Source organism: Mandrillus leucophaeus, unplaced genomic scaffold, assembly GCF_000951045.1.
Source record: "Mandrillus leucophaeus isolate KB7577 unplaced genomic scaffold, Mleu.le_1.0 Scaffold62, whole genome shotgun sequence".
Taxonomy (NCBI): Eukaryota; Metazoa; Chordata; class Mammalia; order Primates; family Cercopithecidae; genus Mandrillus; species Mandrillus leucophaeus.
The window spans coordinates 5,693,533-5,718,749 of NW_012106697.1; the positions used below are offsets into that span (position 1 = coordinate 5,693,533).

The 25,217-nt window shown below is 41.3% G+C and overlaps 2 protein-coding genes across 2 annotated transcripts in view; one reads left to right on the forward strand and one right to left on the reverse strand.

Annotated features, from left to right (window-relative positions):
* Window positions 1-3,682, forward strand: part of SLC25A4 (solute carrier family 25 (mitochondrial carrier; adenine nucleotide translocator), member 4) — a 39,825-nt gene extending 36,143 nt beyond the window's left edge. The window contains exons 3-5 of the mRNA XM_012000200.1: window positions 1,089-1,660; window positions 2,171-2,311; window positions 3,220-3,682. Coding sequence (XP_011855590.1) covers window positions 1,089-1,660; window positions 2,171-2,311; window positions 3,220-3,377 — 871 coding nt within the window. The 3' untranslated portion in view covers window positions 3,378-3,682. The remainder of the gene's footprint in view (window positions 1-1,088; window positions 1,661-2,170; window positions 2,312-3,219) is intronic.
* A 13,382-nt stretch (window positions 3,683-17,064) lies between these two features.
* Window positions 17,065-25,217, reverse strand: part of CFAP97 (cilia and flagella associated protein 97) — a 31,622-nt gene continuing 23,469 nt past the window's right edge. Inside the window, exons 3-4 of the mRNA XM_012000171.1 lie at window positions 21,450-21,600; window positions 17,065-20,350 (exon numbers count right to left, since the gene is read on the reverse strand). Coding sequence (XP_011855561.1) covers window positions 20,223-20,350; window positions 21,450-21,600 — 279 coding nt within the window. The 3' untranslated portion in view covers window positions 17,065-20,222. The remainder of the gene's footprint in view (window positions 20,351-21,449; window positions 21,601-25,217) is intronic.

Consider the following 25,217-nt stretch of genomic DNA (forward strand, 5'->3'; position numbering starts at 1 on the left):
ATCTGCGCCAGGCCACAGGCCCGGGCGCCCGCCCGCTTGTGGGGGAAGAAGGTGCCCTCTGCGTAGAGACAGGTCCAGCGTCAGTCGCAGATTCCTGGTGTCGGGTGGCGCCCGGCGTTCGGGTGTCTATATATGGAAACCCACCCGGAGCCGGTTTCTGTGTGCCAGATCCTGCGCCCGTGACAGCACGGGCGTGCACTCAGGCCTGGAGGCACCTAGTGATTGCCAGTATTTTTGACACCGTCTTATGCGCACGCACCTTTACAATGAAAACACCAAAATAATCATCACGCAGGAATTCCCTTATCGTATCTCACGCACAGTGCTGTATGCAGGCTGACGCCTTCATCTTTATGTAACCTCTGTGAGAGAGTTTTTCTTCTCCATTTTACAGATGAAGCTGAGGTTTTGAAATGTTAAGAAACAATTTTCGGAATAAACTCAGATCATCCTGTCTCCAAATCTTTTCCTCCCCTACCTGGTCGCTGAATGGCTTATCATCATCCTCCTGTTTTTCTCCACCTGCCCCAAAGGTCAGGGCCCCTCAATGAGGAAGAGCCCAATTTGGGAGTCAAAATTGCTAACAAAACCCCCCACAAATTGCTCACAAAGGCAGCGAACCCTCAATAATTGATTACTTGGATTGTCTGCTTGAAAACTTTGGAGCCCTAATGCTTAGTGGATTTATTCTTCTTCCTCTATTAGAGCATCTACTAGAGATCCTCATCTCCAGGGTGATCAGAGTGACACTGAGAAATTGACATTTTTTGGCCATCATGTCTATTAAATCCAAAGCCCTTTGAAGCAGGGAGTGTTACTCATTCTGTCCCCCAGTAAGCCCCTCATACAGTTCTCAGACCTAGGGAAAGTGAAATAGATAAATGGCGAGCTTTATACAATTCAGTCACCTCTTCAGTTTATTTGGGGCAACACCTTTTCCCTCAAATACCCTAATAATAGAAGCCACATTGGATTATTTTGGCTTGTTATCTAGTAACTAACATGGATAACAGTATCCATTTACATGTCCTCAGTATCCATTTGATTTCCTCATCCTTTTTTTCTTCAAAAAAAAAAAAAAAATCTAGGAAGTGCAAACCTTCTTTTTTCTCCTGTCCTCTTCCCCTGTCTCTGCCCTGCCTGTCCTCTATCACCCACCCTCCCCTCCACCAGGTCCAGCATGCCAGCAAACAGATCAGTGCTGAGAAGCAGTACAAAGGGATCATTGATTGTGTGGTGAGAATCCCCAAGGAGCAGGGCTTTCTCTCCTTCTGGAGGGGTAACCTGGCCAACGTGATCCGTTACTTCCCCACCCAAGCTCTCAACTTCGCCTTCAAGGACAAGTACAAGCAGCTCTTCTTAGGGGGTGTGGATCGGCATAAGCAGTTCTGGCGCTACTTTGCTGGTAACCTGGCATCTGGTGGGGCCGCTGGGGCCACCTCCCTTTGCTTTGTCTACCCGCTGGACTTTGCTAGGACCAGGTTGGCTGCCGACGTGGGCAAGGGTGCCGCCCAGCGTGAGTTCCATGGTCTGGGCGACTGTATCATCAAGATCTTCAAGTCTGATGGCCTGAGGGGTCTCTACCAAGGTTTCAACGTCTCTGTCCAAGGCATCATTATCTACAGAGCTGCCTACTTCGGAGTCTATGATACTGCCAAGGGTGAGAGAGGGGCATCAGGGGAGAAGGAGGGCGGTGTGGATAGAGTATCCTATGGGATCTGTAACTCACAAAGGACTTGATATATATCCATCTTGTTTTTTTCTAGTCTCTGGGATAATTGAGGCTTCTGAATGAGGAGGTGGTGTGCATAAATTAATAGCTAAAGCATTCTTCGTGTCCTCTACTGAAATACACTCTGGCCTTTAGTTATTAAGAGAGGAGGAAGGGGGAGCCTGTCTCCCTCTAGACACAGCCATAGCAGTTACTGAGTTTAACTTGAAGCCACTTCCAGTGCCCTGCATATGAGCAGAGCACTGGCTCCCCGGGGTCCAGAGACGGCAGCAGCCACCTTTGCTGGCCGCCTGCTCATACGTGAGGCACCTGCACAGGGGCAGGTTCCCCGCAAGGTCAGAGCGTGCAGCTGGAGGTGCGGTGGCCTCTCTCCCTCCACCTGCTTTCTGCTGAGAACAGTCGCTTCATAGCCGTTCGGCTTCTTGGCTCTGTCCACAGGGATGCTGCCTGACCCCAAGAACGTGCACATTTTTGTGAGCTGGATGATTGCCCAGAGTGTGACGGCAGTCGCAGGGCTGGTGTCCTACCCCTTCGACACTGTTCGTCGTAGGATGATGATGCAGTCCGGCCGGAAAGGGGGTAAGCTGGTGCTCTACTCATCTAAACCTCTTTATTTTTGCCCGAGGAGAACGTTTTACAGTGTTCCTTTCAGTCTTCCTGACTGGAAATTAATTTTCAAAATTATTTGATAAGGACTTAGGGAAGAAAGATTGTATTAATTTCCCCTGACATTCTCAACTATCCTATTAGGGAAAAGTTTTTTCCATTTTACTAAAGAGATGGTAAGAACATCAACAGAAAGATACTTAGATGTGAATTTAACTAGGTATCTAGCGTGTAGAGACCCTAGGCCCTCTTCCCTATGAGCCTGGGTGCAACAGCTGGGGAGAAGAAGTAGCTGCTGCTTACGGAGAACTCTCGCTTCCCTCCGACTTACAGGTGTTAGTGGGAGGGGGTGTTTGGCTGGGTAGAGATGGCCTGAAGCAATCTGTTGTGCCATAAAAAGTTTTGGCTTCTATAGGGTGAACCATATGAAATTGCCACTTTAAAAATCAAAGACAGTCCAATGTTAGCAGTTTCATATGTTTCAACTCGTTACAGCCTTTTATTTTAACTGCATAGCCTTGTGCAGTATCCTCTGACGCTAGGCCGCAGTTTGGTCCTCCATGAAACAAGGTAACCACGTAGCGTAATACTCCTGCTGCTCTGCGCCCTTCTTGTTTCACAGTCGGGCAGTCTGTGAATTACTTGGTTAATTGCCCCAGGTCTTCACTGACCTTGAACTAATGGAGTAGGAATGACAGGAGGCCCAGCCTGCCAGTTAAGCAAGGAAGGACATGTCCAGTGGAATGTTGCATGGAGCTGGGACTCCATGCCCAGATGACCCTGATTTTATACAGCTGGTAACAGTGTGTGCAGATATCTTTCAGAGGAAAGGTCTCTTTCCTCCAGCGTTATGGAGCCCTCACCAACGTTTGTTTCCACAGCTGATATTATGTACACGGGGACAGTTGACTGCTGGAGGAAGATTGCAAAAGATGAAGGAGCCAAGGCCTTCTTCAAAGGTGCCTGGTCCAATGTGTTGAGAGGCATGGGTGGTGCTTTTGTATTGGTGTTGTATGATGAGATCAAAAAGTATGTCTAATGTAATTAAAACACAAGTTCACTGATTTACAGTGACCTTGATCCACAAGTTCACAGATCCATTGTGTGGTTTAATAGACTATTCCTAGGGGAAGTAAAAAGATCTGGGATAAAACCAGACTGAAAGGAATACCTCAGAAAAGATGCTTCATTGAGTGTTCATTAAACCACAGATGTATTTTGTATTTATTTTACATTTAAATTCCCACAGCAAATAGAAAATAATTTATCATACTTGTACAATTAACTGAAGAAGTGATAAGAAATAACTGAATGTGAAACATCAATAAAGACCACTTAATGCACGTTTTCTATTTTATTGAACTCTTATTAACTGTAAAATGCGTTTTTAAAAGATCAAAAATGTATATTTTCTAGCATGATTCATTTATCAGTCAGTGGCCAAGCTTCTAAATGCCAGATATTATATTGAGTATGTATTATATGAGAACATACAATGCTTAAAGTTCCATTTTTCAAACTCAGGCAGGTCATATTCTATCTTACCCAGTGTTGCTGTAGGCTAGAAAGTGACAATGGCTTTTGTAATCCTGCCTTGTCTTAGGCACTTTCCTGCAGTCTTTAGAAATTCTGAGATTCTGCTAAAAGCTTTAAGTCACAGTCTGGAGAATTTTCTATGATTAGGAAATGCTCTGTTTTCCTCCCTTTAGATAACTGTGACACCTAGAATTTTATAAGTGGAGAGTGTTCATTGAAAGTCAAGGCCAGGTGCGGTGGCTCACACCTGTCATCCCAGCACTTTGGGAGGCAGAGGCAGGCTTATCACTTCAGACCAGGAGTTCAAGACCAGCCTGGCCAATGCAGCGAAACCCCATCTCTAATAAAAATACAAAAAATTAGCTGGATGTGGTGGTGCACACCTTTAATCCCAACTACTCGGGAGGCTGAGGCATCGGAATCGCTTGAACCTGAGAGACAGAGGTCACTGTGAGCTGAGATGGCCACAACATCCATCCTAAGAAACAGGGCAAGACCCTGTCTCAAAAAAAAAAAAAATCAATTGTCTTAGTTCAGGCCACTATAACAAAGTACTGTAGACTGATGGCCTATAAGCAACAGAAACTTATTTCTCAGTTCTGTAGACCGGAGGTCCAAGATCAAGGTGCCTCTTTGGTCAGGTTCTAATGAGGGCCCTCTTCTGGGTTGTAGATTACTGACTTCTTATATCCTTACATGACAGAAAGAGCGACAGAGCTCTCTGTAGTCCCTTTTATAATCTCACTAATTCCATTCATGAGGGCTCTACCCGCATGACCCAGTTACCTCCCAAATGCCTTTCTTCCAAACACCACCACTTTGGGGGTTAAGATTTCAACAGATGAATTTTGAAGGGACACATTCAGTCCATAGCAGCAGTTATCAAGCTAGTATTTAATACCTCTTAGGCCCCGTGGAAGGGAGAAAAGATAGGAACCTGCCCTGAAAGATGCTTAAGTTGGGGAGAAAAGGTGAGATGCCGTTGTTAGATAATTTGTTTAAGACAGTACATCTTGCTTGAGAAGGAATAGAAGGGAAATGAAATCGGGGGAGGGAGTGGTGGGAGATGGAGACTTTGAAAGAAAATAACTAGATTTAGAAGCATGGGTGTGGAAAGCATCCTCCAGTACTTCTGTAAGAATTTATCAAGACCTACAGGAAGTCAGTTTTGCATTTGCCCCTCCGAGATTTGTGAGCCAGGGGAAAATACTTAGAATTTCAGGTTGGAAAGTTCACACTTTGGGACCAGGAAAAGACCAGTTGCTCTAGTCTCCTGGATTGTGACTAATCGGAAGACCTGTTGGGATTACAGGTGTGCACCACCGCACAGCTAATTTTTTGTATTTTTATTAGAGATGGGGTTTCGCTGCGTTGGCCAGGCTGGTCTTGAACTCCTGGTCTGAACTCACTCATTGTGATAAGTCCCTGTATCCTTGGCAAAGCTTGAAAGGCAGGCAAATGTCTTCTCGGTGTTTTCTAACGGGTGGTTGGGTGGTGGGGGTTGGTCTCTGTTCTTTACCTTGCTTACCAAGCCCTTCCACCGACTCACTCCTGCCTCCCCAGCTAAAAATTGGCTGTGTTGCTTTTACCACAGTTACCAAGGTCTGAGTTTTATAAAATCCAGGATCACATCTGACCTCACCTAGTAGATATCTAGGCCAATAAAGTCTAAAGGGCTAAAAAGAAGGTACCTCTCCATCCTGTCTCCTAGAGGTGAGGTAGCACATGTGCAGTTAGAGGCCTCCTGGATCCATTGTCCTCCTGTTGCTTTTCATTCTAAGGATAATATGAGGATCCAAATCCTGTCGCTGATAGGGAATAAAAGCAGGGCAGGCTAGTAGGCAAGTACTTTCATGGAGTGTATCTCAAAGCAGGGCCCAAGTTTAGGAGGAGAAGACCTGACACAATGAATGAACAGTGCATGCTCCCAACCCAACCAAGAAACATAATTGTGTTCTGGTCTTTAATCTTGGCATGGAAGGGGGAGGGAAGAGGCATGAACATTTATTAAGTAGTGCACATTGTCCACATTCTGCATGTGACCCAGATGTCGGCCCTCCCACTTCCTGCTGAGGTTATCTCTAATGAACGTTACCCCAGGCCCTGCTGAGCCAGTTCCTTACCGAGGCTACTTAACTCACCAGGAATTCCTAGAACCCTCAGCCTCTGACAGAGTGCTGGGATCTGGCAGGAGAACAGGCAGTACTTCCCTCACTAACCTACCCTCATGCCATACTATCACTGTGCAAAGCTGTGTCATGCTGGAAGGTCTGGTTTACGTAAAAGTGACAACTTCAAATTGAGCGTCCGACTCTTGGGTACCCGCCCCAGGAATTTCTCATCAGCCCTGTTTCCCACACAGCTCTCTCCTAGGCGCAGCCCTCCCTCACCGCCACCACCCCCTGCCCCAATCATTTTTAGGTATTTTCTCCCCTAAAGCCTCACCTATCGGCATCTTATATCTTTTTAAGACCTTATTTTAAATGTATGAGAAAAATTATGGAGGATGATACAACATGAGTGAGTCCATAATGGTAACAATTGGACACTAAAAACAGTAAAAACTTGTCTCAAGTATTTGTGTTGAAATCTCAATTAACTGGGCGACTGCTTCCGTTCCATTTTATTCTGTAAAATATGTGGTATCCCTTGTGTTGAGGTGGCATTTACTAAACACCCACAAGGTCCAAGGCTGCAAGAGAATGCAAGCACCGCAAGAAGGACTTATCTTCTACACCTGCTACAATGCCCAGGCTGGAGAAGGTGTTTAGCAAGTTTCTGTTGGATGTAAGAAGGAGCGAGAAGGGAAGGTGCATCTAAAAAGCACAGGGAACCTACAAAATACTTGGGAGAGGGTTTCATCAGTTCGGGTGAAATCCTGAACATGCAAAGCACCGTGGGGGTGGCCAGACAGGCTTGTTGGAGTTGTATAATGCAATGAATAAAAACTTACGGCTGCCTTAAATACAAATTTCAAGCCCTTAAATAAAATTGAACAAAGTCTACCGTGTCATAAAGATTCTTTGCTTTTCTGCTCCTCCTGAATATCAGTAATTTTATTAATCCACAATAAAGTATAGTTGATCTCATTCACAGATTACATATCTGTAAACTGGCTTCACTGACAAACTTTATTTGTAACCACTTTTAAGGTCCTTGAACACACAGCGATGTTGCCTGACACACATGTCCCCAGCTGGAGTGGAACAAGGTGACACTTACCCTGCCTTTTCATTTCAGCCTCATCCTGTAAACAAGCATCCTGTTCACGTGTTTACTTCATGCTACAGTAATTCTGCTGTTTAAAAAGGCCCCCAGGCTTTGTGCAGTGGCCAACGCGGTTTATCTGAAGCACAATCATTGCCAATTAACGTGGCCCCCAAGCAGAGTGCACAAGTGCTGTTCCTCAGCACAGGAGGGCTAAAACATGCCTTGTGGAAAATGCATGTGTCAGAATAGCTGGCTTCGGGCCTGGGCCATGAGCTCAGTGTTAACCATCAGCAATATATATTAAATAAGGTGTCTTTAAGTGTAAATACATAAAACAAGGTTATGTATGATTTTTGTGACCAGCGGCTCATGGGAACCTAACCTTGTATTTCCGCGTGGCAAAATGTTTCAGTGTTTGCCTCAGCTTTGTAGTCTGTAACTCCTGTGAATAATGGGGATCAGTTGTCTTACCATTTTTGAAGTCATAAACATTGTAGAAAGATCACCAGCCAGGCATGGTGACTTGTCCATAATCCCAGCACTCTGGGAGGCCGAGGTGGGAGGATCACTGGAGCCCAGAAGCTCGAGACCAGCCTGGGCAACATAAGGAGACCTTGTCTCTACAAGAAATAAAAGATTAGGTGGGTGTGGTGATACATGCCTGTAGTCTTAGCTACTCAGGAGGCTGAGGAGGGAGGCTGCAGTGAGCTCTGATCGTACCACTGATTTCCAGCCTGGGAGACAGGGTCAGATCTGTCCCTAAACAACAACAAAATGCCTCTAACATGCCTCACATCAAACATCTCGTGTGTGACTTTTGTGTGTTCTACATAGTCATTTTAATTTTCGTAGCCCTTTAAGGATTAGATGAGTTTAGTTTTGCCATTTTTGCAGTCACTGATGAATCACACATATTGAGTGACACCCATGTATGGCTTCCTGTCAGCCTGAATGCCATAACCAATGCAAAAGCTTCATATGGTCCTTGCTCTCAGGGGCTTTCTTTTATTAGGCAAGTAAAACAGACTAAAAATATGTGAGACGTGACTTAAGTAACACACCACATAACATATAATCTTAAGTCAGTGTTTCCTCAGCTTTTTCTAGCTAAAAGCTTATTTTAGTAACCCAAATGTGATGTGATGAAGGCATGGATTAGAATGATGGCAATGAAAATGAGTAATGTGTTTTGAAGAACAGAAAGGACATGATACAGACATTGAAGAAAAAGGTTAATCAGGCCAGGCACGGTGGCGTACGCCTATAATCCCAGCACTTCGGGAGGCCGAGGTGGGCGGATCACGAGGTCAGGGGTTCGAGACGATCCTGGCCAACATGGTGAAACCCCATCTCTACAGTAAAAATACAAAAATTAGCTGGGCGTGGTGGTGTGCACCTGTAGTCCCAGCAACTCGGGAGGCTGAGGCAGGGAAATGCTTGAAACTGGGAGATGGAGGTTGCAGTGAGCTGAGAGTACACCACTGCACTCCGGCCTGGTGACAAAGCAAGACTCCGTCTAAAGAAGAAAAAAAAAATGTTTATCAGTGAGAATGCCAAGGTTTTATGCCTTCATGTTTGAGGGAAAAATAACAATATGTTCATTGCAACTGAAGTCAAGAGACAGCACCTGGGAAAAACAATTTTCATTCTTGATCCCTAATCCAAAAATCTGAAAACCAAAATGGTCTAAAATCCAAAACTTTTCAAGCACTGACATAGTGCCACAGATAGAAAATTCCACACTTGACCTTGTGATGGGTCACAGTCAAAACTTTGTCATGCATGCAATTATTAAAAATACTGTATTAATGACCTTCAGGCTATGTGTGTACTGTGTATATGAAACATAAATGAATTCCATGTTTGGACTTGGGTCCCATCCCCAAGGCATCTCATTATGTATATGCACATATTACAAAATCTGAAAATACCGAAAATCCAAAACGCTTCTGTCTCCAAGCATTTCAGATATGTTACATACAACCTTTAATGACTGAAGTAACATTAAAAATATCCGGGAAGGGACCTGGCAGGGTGGGTTGTGCCTGTAATCCCAGTACTTTGGGAGGCCAAGATAGGCAGAACTGCTTGAACCCAGGCGTTCAAGGCCAGACCGGACAACATGGCGAAACCCTGTCTCCACAAAAAAAAAAAAAAAAAAATTCAGCCAAGTGTGGTGGCACACGCCTGTAGTCCTGCTACTTGGGGGGCTGAGGAGGGGGGATTGCTTGAGCCCAGAAGGTTGAGGCTGCAGTGAGCCATGTTTGTACCACCACACTCCAGCCTGGGCAACAGAAAAAGACCCTGTCTCAAAGAAAAAAAAAAAAAAGACTCATCCATCTTCTGTCTTCAAGAGACCAATCTCACAAGTAAAGACACCACAGGCTCAAAGTAAAGGGTTGCAGAAAGATCTACTATGCACAGAGAAATCAAAAAAGAACAGGAGTCACTATTCTTGTATCAGATAAAACAGACTTTAAACCAATAAAAATTAAGAAGGATAAATAAGGGCATTACATAATGATAAAGGGCATAATCCAACAAGAAGCTTAACTATTTTAAATATACACACCCAACATTGGAACACCCAGGTTCATAAAACAAGGTCTTCTTGGCCTATGAAAAGACTTAGACAACCACAAAAGAACAGTGGGAGACTTCCACACCCCACTGACAGCAGTAGACGGATCATCGAGGCAGAAAAACTAACAAAGAAACTTGACCTAAACTCAACACCTGACCAACTGAACCTCACAGACATCTCTACAGAACACTCCACCAGCAACCACAGAATATCCATTCTTCTCATCCGCACACAGAACACACGGACCAACCACAGGCTCAGTCATGAAGCAAGTCTCCAAAAATAAAAAAAAAACCAAGACTGAAACCATACCAAGCACATTCTCGGACCACAGTACAATATAAATAGAAACCAATACCACGATCTCTCAAAACTGCACTAATACATGGAAATTAAACAACCTGCTCCTGAATAACTCCTGGATACACGTCGAAATTAAGGTAGAAATAAAAGCACTTTGAAATTAATGAAAATAGGGACACAGCTTACCAAAATCTCTGGGATGCAGCTAAAGCAGTATTAAGAGGAAAGTTTAGAATGGGCGTGGTGGCTCATGCCTATAATCCCAACACTTTGGGAGGCCGAGGTGGGTGGATCGTGAGGTCAGGAGTTCGAGACCATCCTGGCCAACATGGTGAAACCCCATCTCTACTAAAAATACAAAAATCGTCCTGGCATGGTGGTGTGCACCTGTAGTCCCAGCTACTTGGGAGGCTGAGGAGGGAGGATTGCTTGAGCCTGGGAGGCAGAAGTTGCAGTAAGACAAGATCGTGCCATTGCACTCCAGCCTGGGGGACAGGGCGAGACCCTGTCTCAAAAACAAACGAACAAAAAAACCCATACAGAAGATCAGTGAAACCAAGAGTTCTTTGGGGGGGGAAAAAAAAAAGATTAATACAATGCTAGCTTAGCTAGATTAACAAAGAAGAAAGATCCAAGTAAGTATAATCAGAAATGGCAAAGATGACATTACAACTCATCCCACAGAAATACAAAAGATCCTCAGAGAATACTATGAACAACTATGCACACAAAATTTAAAATCTAGAGGAAATGGATAAATTCTTGGAAACACACAATCTCCCAAGATTGAATCAGGAAGAGGCTAAAACCTTGAATAGACCAATATCAAGCTCTGAAATAGAATCTGTTACCAAAAATAAAAATTCAAAAAAAAAAAACCCCTGCAAAAGATGGATTCACAGCCAAATTCTACCAGACATACAAAAAAGAACTAGTACTAATCCTACTGAAACTATTCCAAAAAAAAACCAACAGGAAGGGATCCTCCCCAACTCATTCTTTGAAGCCAGCATCAGCCTGATACCAAAATCTGGCAGAGATACAACAAAAAAAGGACTCTTCAGGCCAATATCCCTGATAAGCACAGATGCAAAAATTCTCAACAAAATACTAGTAAACTGAATCCAACAGCATATCAAAAAGTTAATTCACCAGGATCAATTAGGCTTTATTCCTAGGATGCAAGGCTGGTTCAACATATGTAAATCAATAAATGTGATTTACCACATAAAGAGAATTAAAAGCAAAAACCATATGATCATCTCAATAGACACAGAAAAAGCTTTTGGTAAAATCCAACATTCCCTCATAATTAAAAAAAAAAAAACCCTCAATAGACTAGGCATCGAAGGAACATACATCAAAATAATAAGAGCCCTCAATGACGAACCCACAGCCAACATCATACTGAACAAGCAAAAGCTGGAAACATTCCCTTGAGAACTGGAAGAAGACAAGGATGCCTGCTCTCAGCACTCCTATTCAACAGAATATTAGAAGTCCTGGCCATAGCAATAAAAGGAATCCAACAGGAAAATAAATCAAACTATTTCTCTCTCTCTCTTTTTATTTTTATTTTATTTTTTAGACAGAGTCTTGCTCTGTTGCCCAGGCTGCTGGAGTGCAGTAGCACGATCTCAGCTCACTGCAACCTCTGCCTCCCAGGTTCAAGCGATTCTCCTGCCTCAGCCTCCCAAGTAACTGGGACTACAGGCGCGTGCCACCATGCTCGGCTAATTTTTTGTATTTTTAGTAGAGACAGGCATTGTGTTAGCCAGGATGGTCTTGATCTCCTGAACTCGTGATCTGTCTGCCTTGGCCTCCCAAAGTGCTGGGATTACAGGCATGAGCCACCACGCCTGGCCAAACTATCTCTCTTTACTGACAATATGATTCTATACCTAGAAAACCCTAATGACTTTGCCAAAAGGCTACTAGAACTGATGAACAATTATAATAAGATTTCAGGATACAAAATCAACGTAAATTTATAGAAAGCAGTAACATTTCTCTACACCAGTAACATCCAGGCTGACAGGCAAATCAAGAACACAATCCCATTTATTATAGCCACAAAGAAAATGAAATACTTAGGAATACAGCTAACCAAGGAGGTGAAAGATCTCTAGAAGGAGAACTATGAAACACTGCTGAAGGAAATCAGACATGACAAAAATAAATGAAAAACATTCCATGCTCATGGGTTGAAAGATGTTAAAATGGCCATGCTGCCCAAAGGAATTTACAGACCCAACACTATTTCTATCAAACTACCAACATTTCTTCTAATTTCTTCATGGAATTAGAAAAAAAAAAAAACCATTCTAAAATTCATATGGAACCAAAAAAGAGCGAGTATTAATAGCCAAAGCAATTCTAAGTAAAAAGAACAAAGCTGGAGGCATCACACTGGCACAGTGGCCAAAATAGCATGGTACTGGTACAAAAACAGAGTAGCATAGAATGGAACAGAAGAGAAAACTCAGAAGTAAAGCTTCACACCTACTACCATCTCATCTTCGACAAGGCCACCACCAACAAGCAGTGGGAGAAGAATTCCCTGTTAAGTAAATGGTGCTGGGATAACTGGCTGGCCATATGCAGAAGATTGAAACCAGACCCATACCTTTCACCATGTACAAAAATTAACTCAAGATGGATTAGATATTTAAATGTACGACCTCAAACTCTAAAAATCCTAGAAAAGGCCAGGCGCAGTGGCTCACACTTGTAATCCCAGCACTTTGGAAGCCTGAGGTGAGTCGATCACTTGAGGTCAGGAATTCAAGACTAGCCTGGCCAACATGGTGAAACTCTACTGAAAATACAAAAATTAGCCGGGCACGGTGGCACCCTACTCAAGAGGCTGAGGCAGGAGAATCACTTGAAACAGGGTGGTGGAGGCTGCAGTGAGCCACTGCACTCTAGCCTAGGTGACAGAGCCAGACTCTAGAGAAAAACCTAGCAAATACCCCTCTAAACATTGACTTTGGCAATGAATTTTTGGTTAAGTCCTCAAAAGCAACTGCAATAAAACAAAAATTGACATGCGTGACCTCACTATACTAAAGAGCTTCTGCACAGCACAAGAAACTGTCAACAGAGTAAAGTTACAGAATGGGAGAAAATATTCACAAACAATGCCTCTGACAAAGGACTAATATCCAGAATCTACAAGGAACTTAAATCAACAAGCAAAAAATAATCCCATTAAAAAATAGGCAAAATCAGCCGGGCGTGGTGCCTCAAGCCTGTAATCCCAGCACTTTGGGAGGCCAAGGCGGGCAGATCACGAGGTCAGGAGATCGAGACCATCCTGGCCAACATGGTGAAACCCCATCTCTACTAAAAATATAAAAAATAGCTGGGAGTCGTGGTGCACGCCTGTAGTCCTAGCTACTCAGGAGGCTGAGGCAGGAGAATCGCATAAACCCGGGAGGCGGAGGTTGTGGTGAGCCGAGATCACACCATTGCACTCCAGACTGGGCGACAAAGCAAAACTCCATCTCAAAATAAGGGCAAAATGTCAGGAGTTGGAGACCAGCCCGGCCAACATGGTGAAACCCCATCTCTACTAAAAATACAAAAATTAGCCGGGCGTGGTGGTACAGACCTGTAGTCCCAGCTACTTGGGAGGCTGAGGCAGGTGACTCGCTTGAACCCGGGAGGCGGAGGTTGCAGTGAGCCGAGATCGCACCACTCCAGTGCAGAGCACTGGGCCACAGAGCAAGACTCCACCTTAAAAAAAAAAATGGGCAAAGGAGATGAACAGACACTTCTCAAAAGACATGTAAGTAGACAAGAAACATGAAAAAATGTTCGTTATCACTATCAGAGAAATGCAAATCAAAACCACAATGAGATACTATCTCACACCAGTCAGAATGGCTATTATAAAAAGTCAAAAAACAACAGATGCTGAAGAGGCTGTGGAGAAAAGGGAATGCTTATATACTGTTGATGGGAATGTAAACTAGTTCAGCCACTGCGGAAAGCAGTTTGGAGATTCCTCAAAGAACTGAAGACAGAGTTACCATTTGACCCAGCAATCCCATTACTGGGTATATACCCAACAGAAAATAAAGCCTTATTCCAAAAATACACATGCAATTGTATGTTCATCTCCATGCTATTTACAATAGCAAAGATATGGAATTGACCGAGGTGCCCTTCAGTGGTGGACTGGATAGAGAAAATGTGGTACATATGCACCAAGGAATATGACACAGCCATAAAAATAATGAAATCATGTCCTCTGCAGCAACGTGGATGGAGTTGGAGGCCATAATCCTAAGCAAATTAACACAGAAACGGAAAATATTCTCATTTCTAAGTAGAAGCTAAACACTGAGCATGCATGGACATGAACATGGGAACAGACACTGTGGACTACTAGATGGGGAAGGGAAGGAATGCGACGTGGACCGAAAAACTACCCATTGGGTAATATGCTCATTGCCTGGGTACAATATACCCATGTAACAAACCTGCATATGTACCCTCTATATCTAAAAGTTGAAAAATTCTAAAAAAGTGTTCAATCTAATTATTAGTCAAAATAATACAATTAAAATCACAATGAGCTATATTAAATATCCACTTGAATAGTTAAAACTTTAAAAAAATGACTGAAAGGCCAGTTGCTGTGGCTCATACATGGAATCCCTTTGGGATTGCAAGGACTTTGGTAGGCCTCCGCAGGAGGATTGCTTGAGCCCAGGCACTCGAGACCAGCCTGGGCAACACGGCGAAATCCCATCTCCACAAAAAAATACAATAATTAGCTGGACATGGTGGCACATGCCTGTTGTCCCAGCTACTTGGGAGGCTGAGGTGGGAGGATCGCTTGAGCCAGGGAGGTCAAGGCTGCAGTGAGCCATGATTGGGCCACTGCACTCCAGCCTGGGTGACAGAGCAAGACCCAGACTCAAAAAAGAAAAAGAAAAAGACAAAAAAGACTGACAATAATATTAACGAGTCTCTAGAGCAACACAAATTTACACTTTTGTGGAAGAAGGAGCTGTTACACTCACTGTGGACGACTCTGGCACTGTTAAACACAAGCCCGGCTCTGAGCCAGCAACTCCACTGCTAACTGCACGCCCAACTAAAACGTACACACAGAGCAACCAAGGCACATTTACAAAAGTCCTCAGATCAGCATTATTTGTAATAGTCAAAACCTAGAAACCACCCACAATATCCATCAACCACATAATAGATACATGAATCATGGTATAGTCAAGTACTAGAATACTACATAAAAATCAATGTGAACCAATTACAGCTACATGCAACAATATCAAAGAATCTCACAAACATAAAGATGTTGAGCTACAAAGTCATACACAAGAGCATAATCCCATTTATATGAAGCTCAAAAACAGGCAAAACTACACTCAAGTGTTAAAAGTGAAGACAGTAGTTAATGGAACAATTAGATTTTTCTCGTTTGTACAGGTAACTAACTATGTGGGAAACAGATATATTTGCTTCCTGCTGCATATTTTCTGCATGAAATAGATTCTCAGAATGCAATCAAGAACAAAGCACCCTCCAGACTTTGCAGACTAGCTATAATTCCAAAACGTATGAGATAAAATGTGATGTGTGGTTTCTTGGTGAAGACTATCATTGCAATATATATCCTGTAAGAATTTGGCACCATAGTTTTTATCATTTTTGGTGACTCTTCAAATACTTTTTTTTTTGAGATAGAGTCTGGCTCTGTTACCGAGGCTGGAGTGCAGTGGTGTGATCTCGGCTCACTACAACCTCTGCCTCCTGGGTTAAAGCGATTCTGCTGCCTCAGCCTCCCGAGTAGCTGGGACTACAGGCACACCACCACCATGCGTGGCTAATTTCTGTATTTTTAGTAGAGACGGGGTTTTACCATATTGGCCAGGCTGGTCTCGAACTGCTGACCTTGTGATCCGCCCGCCTCGGCCTCCCAAAGTGCTGGGATTGCAGGTGTGAGCCACCGTCCCCGGCCTCAAATTCTTTTACTATCTTATAATTGTGGATTAGAGTCATGTGAAAAAACTCTGTCTCATTATAGTAAAATAATGATGTTACCTCTTAAGTTTTATTTTGTAAACCAGTTAAACCTCAAAAATGTCATCTAGGGCAAATAGTGCAACTTACCTGGATTTACCAAATAAATTTGGAAATGGAAGCATAGAATCTTGAGTCTATTATGGTGGCTCCAAAAATATCTCTAAATGAATTAAAAATCCATCACCAGAATTGAAAAATCAAATAAAAATTTCTGCCATAACATAATCCTATTTGCTGTAGCATTCTTTCTCTTTGCTGTTGAGAGCTCAGATAAGCTACTGCAGGAGCTACTCGGGAATTTATTCCAATGGCGCTAGTTTTATTAAACCCTCATAAAAAGTTCCTAAACTGATGTTTTGCAGCAAGCTTTAGGTGTTTATTACTCATACAGAACATGTAAGAAATGTTGATGTACATGACTACTTTTAAAAAATATTTATTGGCCAGGCGCGGTGGCTCACGCCTGTAATCCCAACACTTTGGGAGGCTGAGGTGGGTGGATCACTTGAGGTCAGGAGTTCGAGACCAGCCTGGCCAACATGGCAAAACCCCATCTCTACTAAAAATACAAAAAAAGCCACGCATGGTGGTGGTGTGCCTGTAGTCCCAGCTACTCGGGAGGCTGAGGCAGCAGAATTGCTTGAACCTGGGAGGCGGAGGTTGCAGTGAGCCAAGATCGTGCCACTGCACTCCAGCCTGGGTGACAGAGCGAGACTCCATCTCAAAAATACAAACAACAACAACAAAAAGCCCATTTCCTTAAGCTGTAAGAGTGTCCCATGCATTGTAGTACCGTAACAATTTTACAGAAGCAATTAGATGATGTAGTTTAAATAAATTCTGATTAAGAATATAATTTTAAGCAAACTCTTTTCCATGTAAATATTATACTTTCAAAGACAGAAATAACTGACACCATCCTTCCAACTTTATTCCTACTAATTCTTGGTCTTGTAAGGCACGTAAAAGTTATTCTGATTTTGAAAATAGGAACAAGACAGCGCATTTTAGAGATAAACATAGGATCAAAACTCAGTTATCTTTAATGCTTTTTATTTCCTTCTTCATTATGCCAGGCTAGTTCTAAATGCCTAAAATACATTAAAATGGAACAGAAAATTTTAAAAGGATGTTAATTTTAAGTTTCTTACTAATCTTTACTCATAGAAATAAAGAAGCCATAACTGTTAAGCACATTTTCTAAGATTGTATATAATCATTTATGGCTTAAGACTTTTTTGGCATTAAAGATAGTAAACTTTTTATGAATTTAATTATTAAAGTATAATCAACTCACATCTTTGGATTTATATTGGTCTTACCATGTTTCACAGTATGCAGTATTTGAAGAATCTGAAGATGAGAGGCACAGTCATCACTTACCCGTGACCGTCACCTTCTTAAAGCTGTCTAGATATCTATTTTGGACACTCGGGTTAGCAGGGAGAAAACAACTGCATTACACTACATTTTTAAGCAAACCGAAGAACTTTATTTGGAGTAATAGCTAAGAAAACAGCTTTTTATGGAAACTGAAAAAGACAGTAGAGGAAGTATAAGAGCTACCCCTTAAGAAATAACTTTTAATAGTTAAAAAACTTTCGTAGAATCTTACTAAAAAGGAGGCAACATTAGTTTTAACTTTTGACAGAGATAAAAATAACTGAACAAGAATCTGGCCTAATAACCAGACCTCAGATTACTATACTTTCTAGTTATAGATGTAAATCTTCAAAGTACATATATTCAGTACAGGTCAAAAAAATATAAAATAGTGCTTGACCATCCTTTACTTTTTCATGTCCTTGAAAACAAAAAGAGTAATATACTTAAGTAATTCCTTAAGAATGTCCCTTAAACTATAATAACTTCAGAGCATCTTGACTTAGAGAATATACCACATTTTCCAACTCCTATTTGTCTAGTCATATTCATTATATATAAGTAACCATGACAACAGAATTGTAAGTTCTGCTTAAAAGACTGTTGCCCTTTCCAACTTTTACTTTAAGTTGGATCCCTGTTATCAGTAATACTTAGATGAACTTCCCCTTTCAAAGCAGTAAAAACTAAAGCATTAAATTAGTACCTAAAATCAAAGTACAGTTTTTATTTATAAAACTATTGTGTTGTATTCTGACATGTGGCAGCAAAGATAATATAAAATGTATTCAGAGACTAATGCCATTATGAACAGAAAAGACTGTATATAAATATATATAATCTTTATATATATATAAATCTTTTTTTAAAGATTTTTAAAATAAAATTTATAAAAAAGATTTTATATATATAAAAAGATTATATATATAAAACATTTTTCTGGAACAACTTAAAAATCAATTTTTAAAAAACTGATTAATTCACTATTGGACAGATGTTCAAAGGCTAAATTTAAAATTCAGCATTATCTTCCCTCTCTTGAAATACAGGTTATATAAACATTCAAAGTACAGTAAGTTAAAAAACAAAAGAAAATAAAGCCTTGGTTTAGTATAGCTAAAGCTTACATATACAGCAGGTGTAATAACATGTTCATCAGAACAGAGCATCAAATAACAATGAATGAACATTATGGCCCCCTAAAGAAGAAGAACCTCAAAGCCAGGTTGTGGTCACATGAATTATTTAACCTCACTGCGCCCATGTTCGCAGGCCCTACCCTCAACAAAATCTATTAATACAAACTAAAACCGAGACATTTGAATTGATGTTTTGGAAAATGTAGTAACACGTTACTGTTAAAGGTGCTAAGGAAAAAGCATTCAGCATACGTGCTACAGAGCCTGACCACTGGAAAACAGAAATCTTACTGTGGCTACAGATCAAAAATTCATACTGAAGACAGACATTTGTCATTTAACATGGAACTTTTCCAATACATTTTAAGGGCCTACTGAAAAGGCTAGTGGTGAACAACGATGGTAACAATGAGATACCATACTTTGCTATACAAAAGCCTAAGTTTGACAGAAAAAAAATTCTAATTTGGAAAGTCAACAGTATTAAACCCTATCTGCCATTACCAATTCCGTCAAGATTACTAGGTCTTTAAATGTGGGGCTGGTAAAAATAATACTTCCAGGGTTCAATCAAACAAATCAGAGTAAACCAAAACAAGAAAAGTAGCCAATATTTAAAGCAGCAGCCTCAGCAAACGTGTGATTTATTTCCCTTTTTGTTCAAATTTTAGTTTTTTCAGGCCTTATAAATACTTACTGGAATTTCTAAAGCATTTCTTTCTTATGCTAGGTCTTCTCTAATAACACAGTAAATACTGAATTACCTAAAACACTGTCCAACACACCTCAGGATCTGCTTCTTGGCTCTTCATGCTGATAGTGCCATTTCACTGATTCAACAAATACTACAGGTTTTGCTTATCATGCAACTGATGTGGTCCTTAAACTATTCACAAGTTAGAAGACTGTAGCTCTAAAACCTACCTCATTTCTAAGAATCATAAATAGGACTTTACCTGAATGCATAAAAACACAAAGGGAAGCTTCTAAGTTGAACTTTCTAATATTCATATTTGAAATGGTTTGGAATGGTTGATCAAACTTTTAAGATCTAACACTCAGTGCACTTATACAATAACTAGATACCTCTGGTGAATTACAAGAATTGCTCCAATAGAAGCGTCTCTCAATCTGCTCATCAAATCTAGATCAGCTCTACCAATGAAAACACATTTCAAGATTTGTTTCATAATCAGTGTTCAATCTCATACAATCAAGCTACGCCATGCCACGTAAGTTCTAAAGCAGATGAAAAACAAAGCCAGCCAAATTTAGGAGCTAAGCTCATGGTATAACGCTTATAAAGAAATGAAAATAACACAAATTGAAAACTATATGGTGAACATCTTGAGTACAACATGCAATGATACTATCATTACTATTTTGACAGCATGACAATGGAATCAATTTCTATAATGAGAAGATACACATGCATACCACTATTTCTCTATTAAGGACACATCTTATATGAATACATCCTCAGGAAACACTTTTTACATTAAATCGTCTTTTTGACAATAATTTTGCACTGAATAACAATAAATTACAACGCACTGTTGTACACCTTAAATTGCTAAACGGTATTATAGATGTTTACACAGAGAACTATCGTAATAGCATGAGCACTTCAATAAAAGTTGTGTGAACAATGTTTAAAGTAAAAAAAAGTGTTTTATAACCAAGCTGTACGGACATTAGGGGGTTTAGGTCTTCTTCGAGGGTGGCCACTGGAGGGGTCAACAGCTGATCGCTCACTCCTACAACTGAGACCACTCGTAGCACTGGATGTCCTGGAAGCTCCTCCTGAAAATACACAAAGAAGAAATATCTGAGAAACTTCTCCTCACCTTAAGTCCAGACTAGTTTTTCTTCCACATTCTATGTGTGTCTAATAGTCTAATGCAATGATTCTCGACTAGGAATGCACTTCAGAATTCCCTGTGGAACTCAAAAAATATAGTAACAAACACACCCAGCTGCCACCCCAGGGGATTCTGAGTCACTGGACTGGCATGGAAAACAAACATTTGTAAAAGCTTCTCAAATAATTCATGTGAAAAAAATCCCTTCGTATAACCATTTATCTACTACATTTAGGGACAGTGCTAAAGTATGACTTACTAAAACAAGACCCTGTCTTAGTCACTATACCACGGAAGCAAGGTTTGGAGAAGAATAAATGGAACTACTAGTCATGAGAGTTGAAGACTCACACGGGGCAGGCGCTGGGAAGTTGTGGCATCGAGTGGTTTGGTATTACCTTCTATTTATTACATAGTTTAGAATGCATACATCAAGTACAATATAAACTTCTGTAAAGGACACTGACCTTTCTAGATGTTGCACACTCCGGCACTAAATGGTCACTCCATTCCTGTACTCTCTGGGACACACAACTGGCTAGGTCTGTAACTGATCACACAACAAGCCTTACTGCTTACTGTAAAGTGGTAAGGCTTGCTGTGTGATCAGTTTGCTAATTTTTGTTTTAGTTATCCAGTAAGTAAAAAAAAGCACATATAAGGGCTGGAGTCTATTAGCAATAATTCTTAACTACCTAGGGAGAACGTTTCAGCAGCTTTTAAACAGCACATCTATGCATTTCTTCCCTCAATCAACTTTAAAATTAAAAGTACTTCCTCAATTACCTCAGAACCTACTGATATTTTCGATTGTTTTATCTCCTGGTTTCCTTCCTGTCATTATAGGCTGTAAATGAAGCCTGAAATTAAGGGAACTAATACAAATAAAACAAAACATGACAGTGAGAAATAACAGAATGCACTCCAGTGCTGGCATTTAAAACTCTATCAGAATAACATAAGTTACATTTAAAAAAAAAATGGATACAAGATACAAACAAATATAAAATAATTTTGATCTATTTTGTCCTGCTTACTTAATGGGCTGTATTGGCCGAGAGTGGATCTGGCTCGTCTGGACAGTGGTGATGAGCTGAGATAGCCCATATTGCGATGATAGTCCATCAGTTGTTCTGAGCGTTTCATACCTACTGTTGGTTTCACAGCCTCAAGCCTTTTCAATAAAGCCTTCAATAAAGACAGTCAATTTGAAAGCCAAGGTTAAACAGCAATCATTTTTAACAAGGCAATACATTCTAGAGCGTGACACTCACTTTCTTTCCTTTTTTAAGAGATAAGATCTTACTCTGTCACCCAGGTTGGCCTGGAACTCCTGGGCTTAAGGGATCCTCCCATCTCAGTCTCTTAAGTAGCTGGGATTACAGGCGAGACCCACCACATCCGGCCAAAAGATTTTAAATCATTCCTGACATACCATGTGAAAAACATATTTCAGATAATTTAATTTCATAAAAATCCAAGGGTTTTTGCCTATCCCACAGCTCACCAAACCACTATGATATAACAGTTCATCCAGGGGTGTCCAACAGAGAGAATACAGTCACGGGTTGTTAGTTTCTGTTTCTGGTTGGGCCAGTAAAGCCCCTTCCTCATCTCTCTTTCCTGCATATCGCTAGAGACAGAAACTAAAAACCATGGCTTCAGGTTGCTAAAAGCCTAAAACAGAACAACAAACAACAAAATCAGGTGGGTTAGACAAGCTTGCTAGAGCACTGATTCTTTTGTGCCAGGTTAGTCTTAGGAAAGGTGCTGTAAGTTGAAATAAAATACATTAAACCTGATTTTCTCATAGACATGACGTAATGGGAGTTATAATGCTAAGAACCTAGTGTTAAAACCTAGGACTGACCACACACATATGGAAGCTACCACAGATTCTCCACATGTACGTTGTAGAGCAGTGCCTTTCACCGTTTCCTTTGCAGTAGTGCCTCAAGGGCTGGTAGGCCACTGGGGAAAGGCCAGCAGGGAGGGCCCTCGGGTCTTCCCCTGCTAATTTCTACTAGCCCAGCTATGCTTTCTGCATTGTCTGTTTTATATACTAAAGATTCTAGGCCGGGCGGGGTGGCTCAAGCCTGTAATCCCAGCACTTTGGGAGGCCGAGACGGGCGGATCACGAGGTCTGGAGATCGAGACCATCCTGGCTAACATGGTGAAACCCCGTCTCTACTAAAAAATACAAAAAAAAAAAAAAAAAACTAGCCGGGCGAGGTGGCGGCGCCTGTAGTCCCAGCTACTCGGGAGGCTGAGGCAGGAGAATGGTGTGAACCCAGGAGGCGGAGCTTGCAGTGAGCTGAGATCCAGCCACTGCACTCCAGCCTGGGTGACAGAGTGAGACTCCGCCTCAAAAAAAAAAAAAAAGATTCTGCATAACATTTAATTTGGAGAAAAAAAGCTTTTACTGTTAAAAAGTTTGAAAACCAATTAGTAAAGAATATAAAGTTTTAAAAAAAGATATGTAGGCTGGGCACAGTGGCTCATGCCTGTAGTCCCAGCACTTTGGGAGGCCAAGGCGGGTGGATGACCTGCTTAAGCTCAGGAGTTCCAGACCAGTCTGGACAACATGGTGAAACCCTGTCTCCATTTTAATAATATTTTAATTTAAAAAAAAGGATATATAAACCAATTGGCCAAGGCAATACAGTATCCAATAACATGGTAATTTTTTACAATTCAGTAACAGAGACTAATGTATAATGTTCTAAATTTTGTTTATAATTATTTCTTAAAAGGTGAAAGAGTTTATTCTGTTGGCTTTTCATAGGCATTGCTGAGCAAGAAATACTGAGGTAGACCAAACTGCTTGGGGAATTGATCCATGATTGTATTTTGTTATTTTCTTTATTGATTCAAACTTTCTCTGAAGGAAGCTAATCTTATTTGCAAAGGGAGTACTGACCTGCACTAAGTTTCACATTAAAAAATCAGACTCATGAATTCAGTCATAGGACAAGTTTTCTCTGTACAATCTTTTTTTCTTCCTTTTATTGTGGTAAAATGAAACCACACTTTAACCACTTCTAAGCGTACGGTTCTGTGGCATTCTGTACGTTCACACTGTTATGAAACATCACCACCGACCCCTCCCAAAACTCTTCTTCCACTTGGTGTTCGATCAGTTTCACCCCTGCCCTTCTGCGCTGAGTTCCTGAGCAGCAATTCCAAAGCAGGAGAGACGGTGGAACAATAAGCCAAGATACTCAGGGGAAGGGCCGTTTAGAAAAGGGAGAGGAGGTTGTTATAGAAACAAAAGGAGGCTTGGAGGCAAACGGCAGAGGTGCGAAACACATGCAGAACCGGACACAACAATCGAGAACATCTTTACTGCCTGCCTGCATGCTGCTCCTTCTGTGTGAAGTGCCCCTCCCTAGTTTTTAGCCTTCAAAAGCTAGAAAAGAGTCACCTACTCAAATTACCCAACTAGTATTAGTGGTTCCCTTTGCTGAGCTGAGTTTTGATTTGAACGTGATTCCACCTGACTGTAAAGTCCACGGTCTTCCATCATATCCTCTTTCTTGCATTGTGGACAGAGAAGCTGTGTGATTCCGGTGTCCAAACCTCCTGAAATTGTATCTTCTCTACCTGCAGGTTATAACTGTACTGGAACTTCCTGGGGTCACATCTTCAGTGTCTTTCACTAGCAGAGTGCATCTGCTGTTTTGTCTGATTACCCTGTTAACTACGCACTGCGCTGTGCAGGGTGGAAAGGACAAGACAGAAGACCTGGTATTTTCAGTTATCTTTCAGTTTTGCTTTTTTGCTGGTAGAAGTCTCAATGTCTATTAAACTCCTAATGTCCTAAGTTTATTTATTTGGTTGGATGAGTATTTTTTCTTTTACAAATTTTAAGATAATTACAATACTTATTCATCAGATATAAAACAATATAGATGTGATCAAAGTCAACTTTGAAATAATTGTATAATAATGCAAAAAGTAAACCCATTCTGGAGTCTGATATATAAATTATCAAGTTTACACGCAGAAACTTAGGGAAATAAGAGAGAAATGATTCGGCTCATGTACCCAAATCACACGGAACAATACCATGTGTCCATCTGAGTGTTACATGAATAAAACAAGCTAAACAAAAGCTAAAGGATGTGAGAAACAACTCGTCTATAGAAATAATATCAAAATACAAAGTGTTGATTACCCTAAATTTTAAGGTGTAAACCAACCTTGTCCGACCTGTGGCCTGCAGGCTGCATGCGGCTCAGGATGGCTTTGAATGCGGCCCAGCACAAATTCATAAACTTTCTTAAAACATTATGAGATTTATTTTTTTGGCAATTTCTTTTTTTAGCTCATCAGCTATGGTTAGCATATTTTATGTATGGCCCCAGACAATTTTTTTTCTTCCAATGTGGCCGAGAGAAGCCAAAAGAGTGGACACTCCTGGTGTAAGCCCCAAAATCAAAAGTGTATGCATTTTAATTTAGTCATCAATTTAGAACTCTTATGTAAAACTTAAAAAACAGTAGTTCAGGTTGGGTGTAGTGGCTCACATCTGCGGTCCCAGCATTTTGGGAGGCCAAGGCAGGAGGATTGTCTGAGCCCAGGAGTTCAAGACCTCCCTAGGCAACATGGCGAGACCCCGTCTCTTCCAGAAAATACAAAAATTAGCCGGGCATGGTTGTACGTGCCTGTGATCCCAGCTACCCAAGAGGCAGAGGAGAACGGCTTGAGTCCAGGAGGTTGAGACTGCAGTGAGTCATGATCACACCACTAGACTCCAGCCTGGGTGACAGAGCAAGACCTTATCTCAAAAAAAAAAAAAAAAA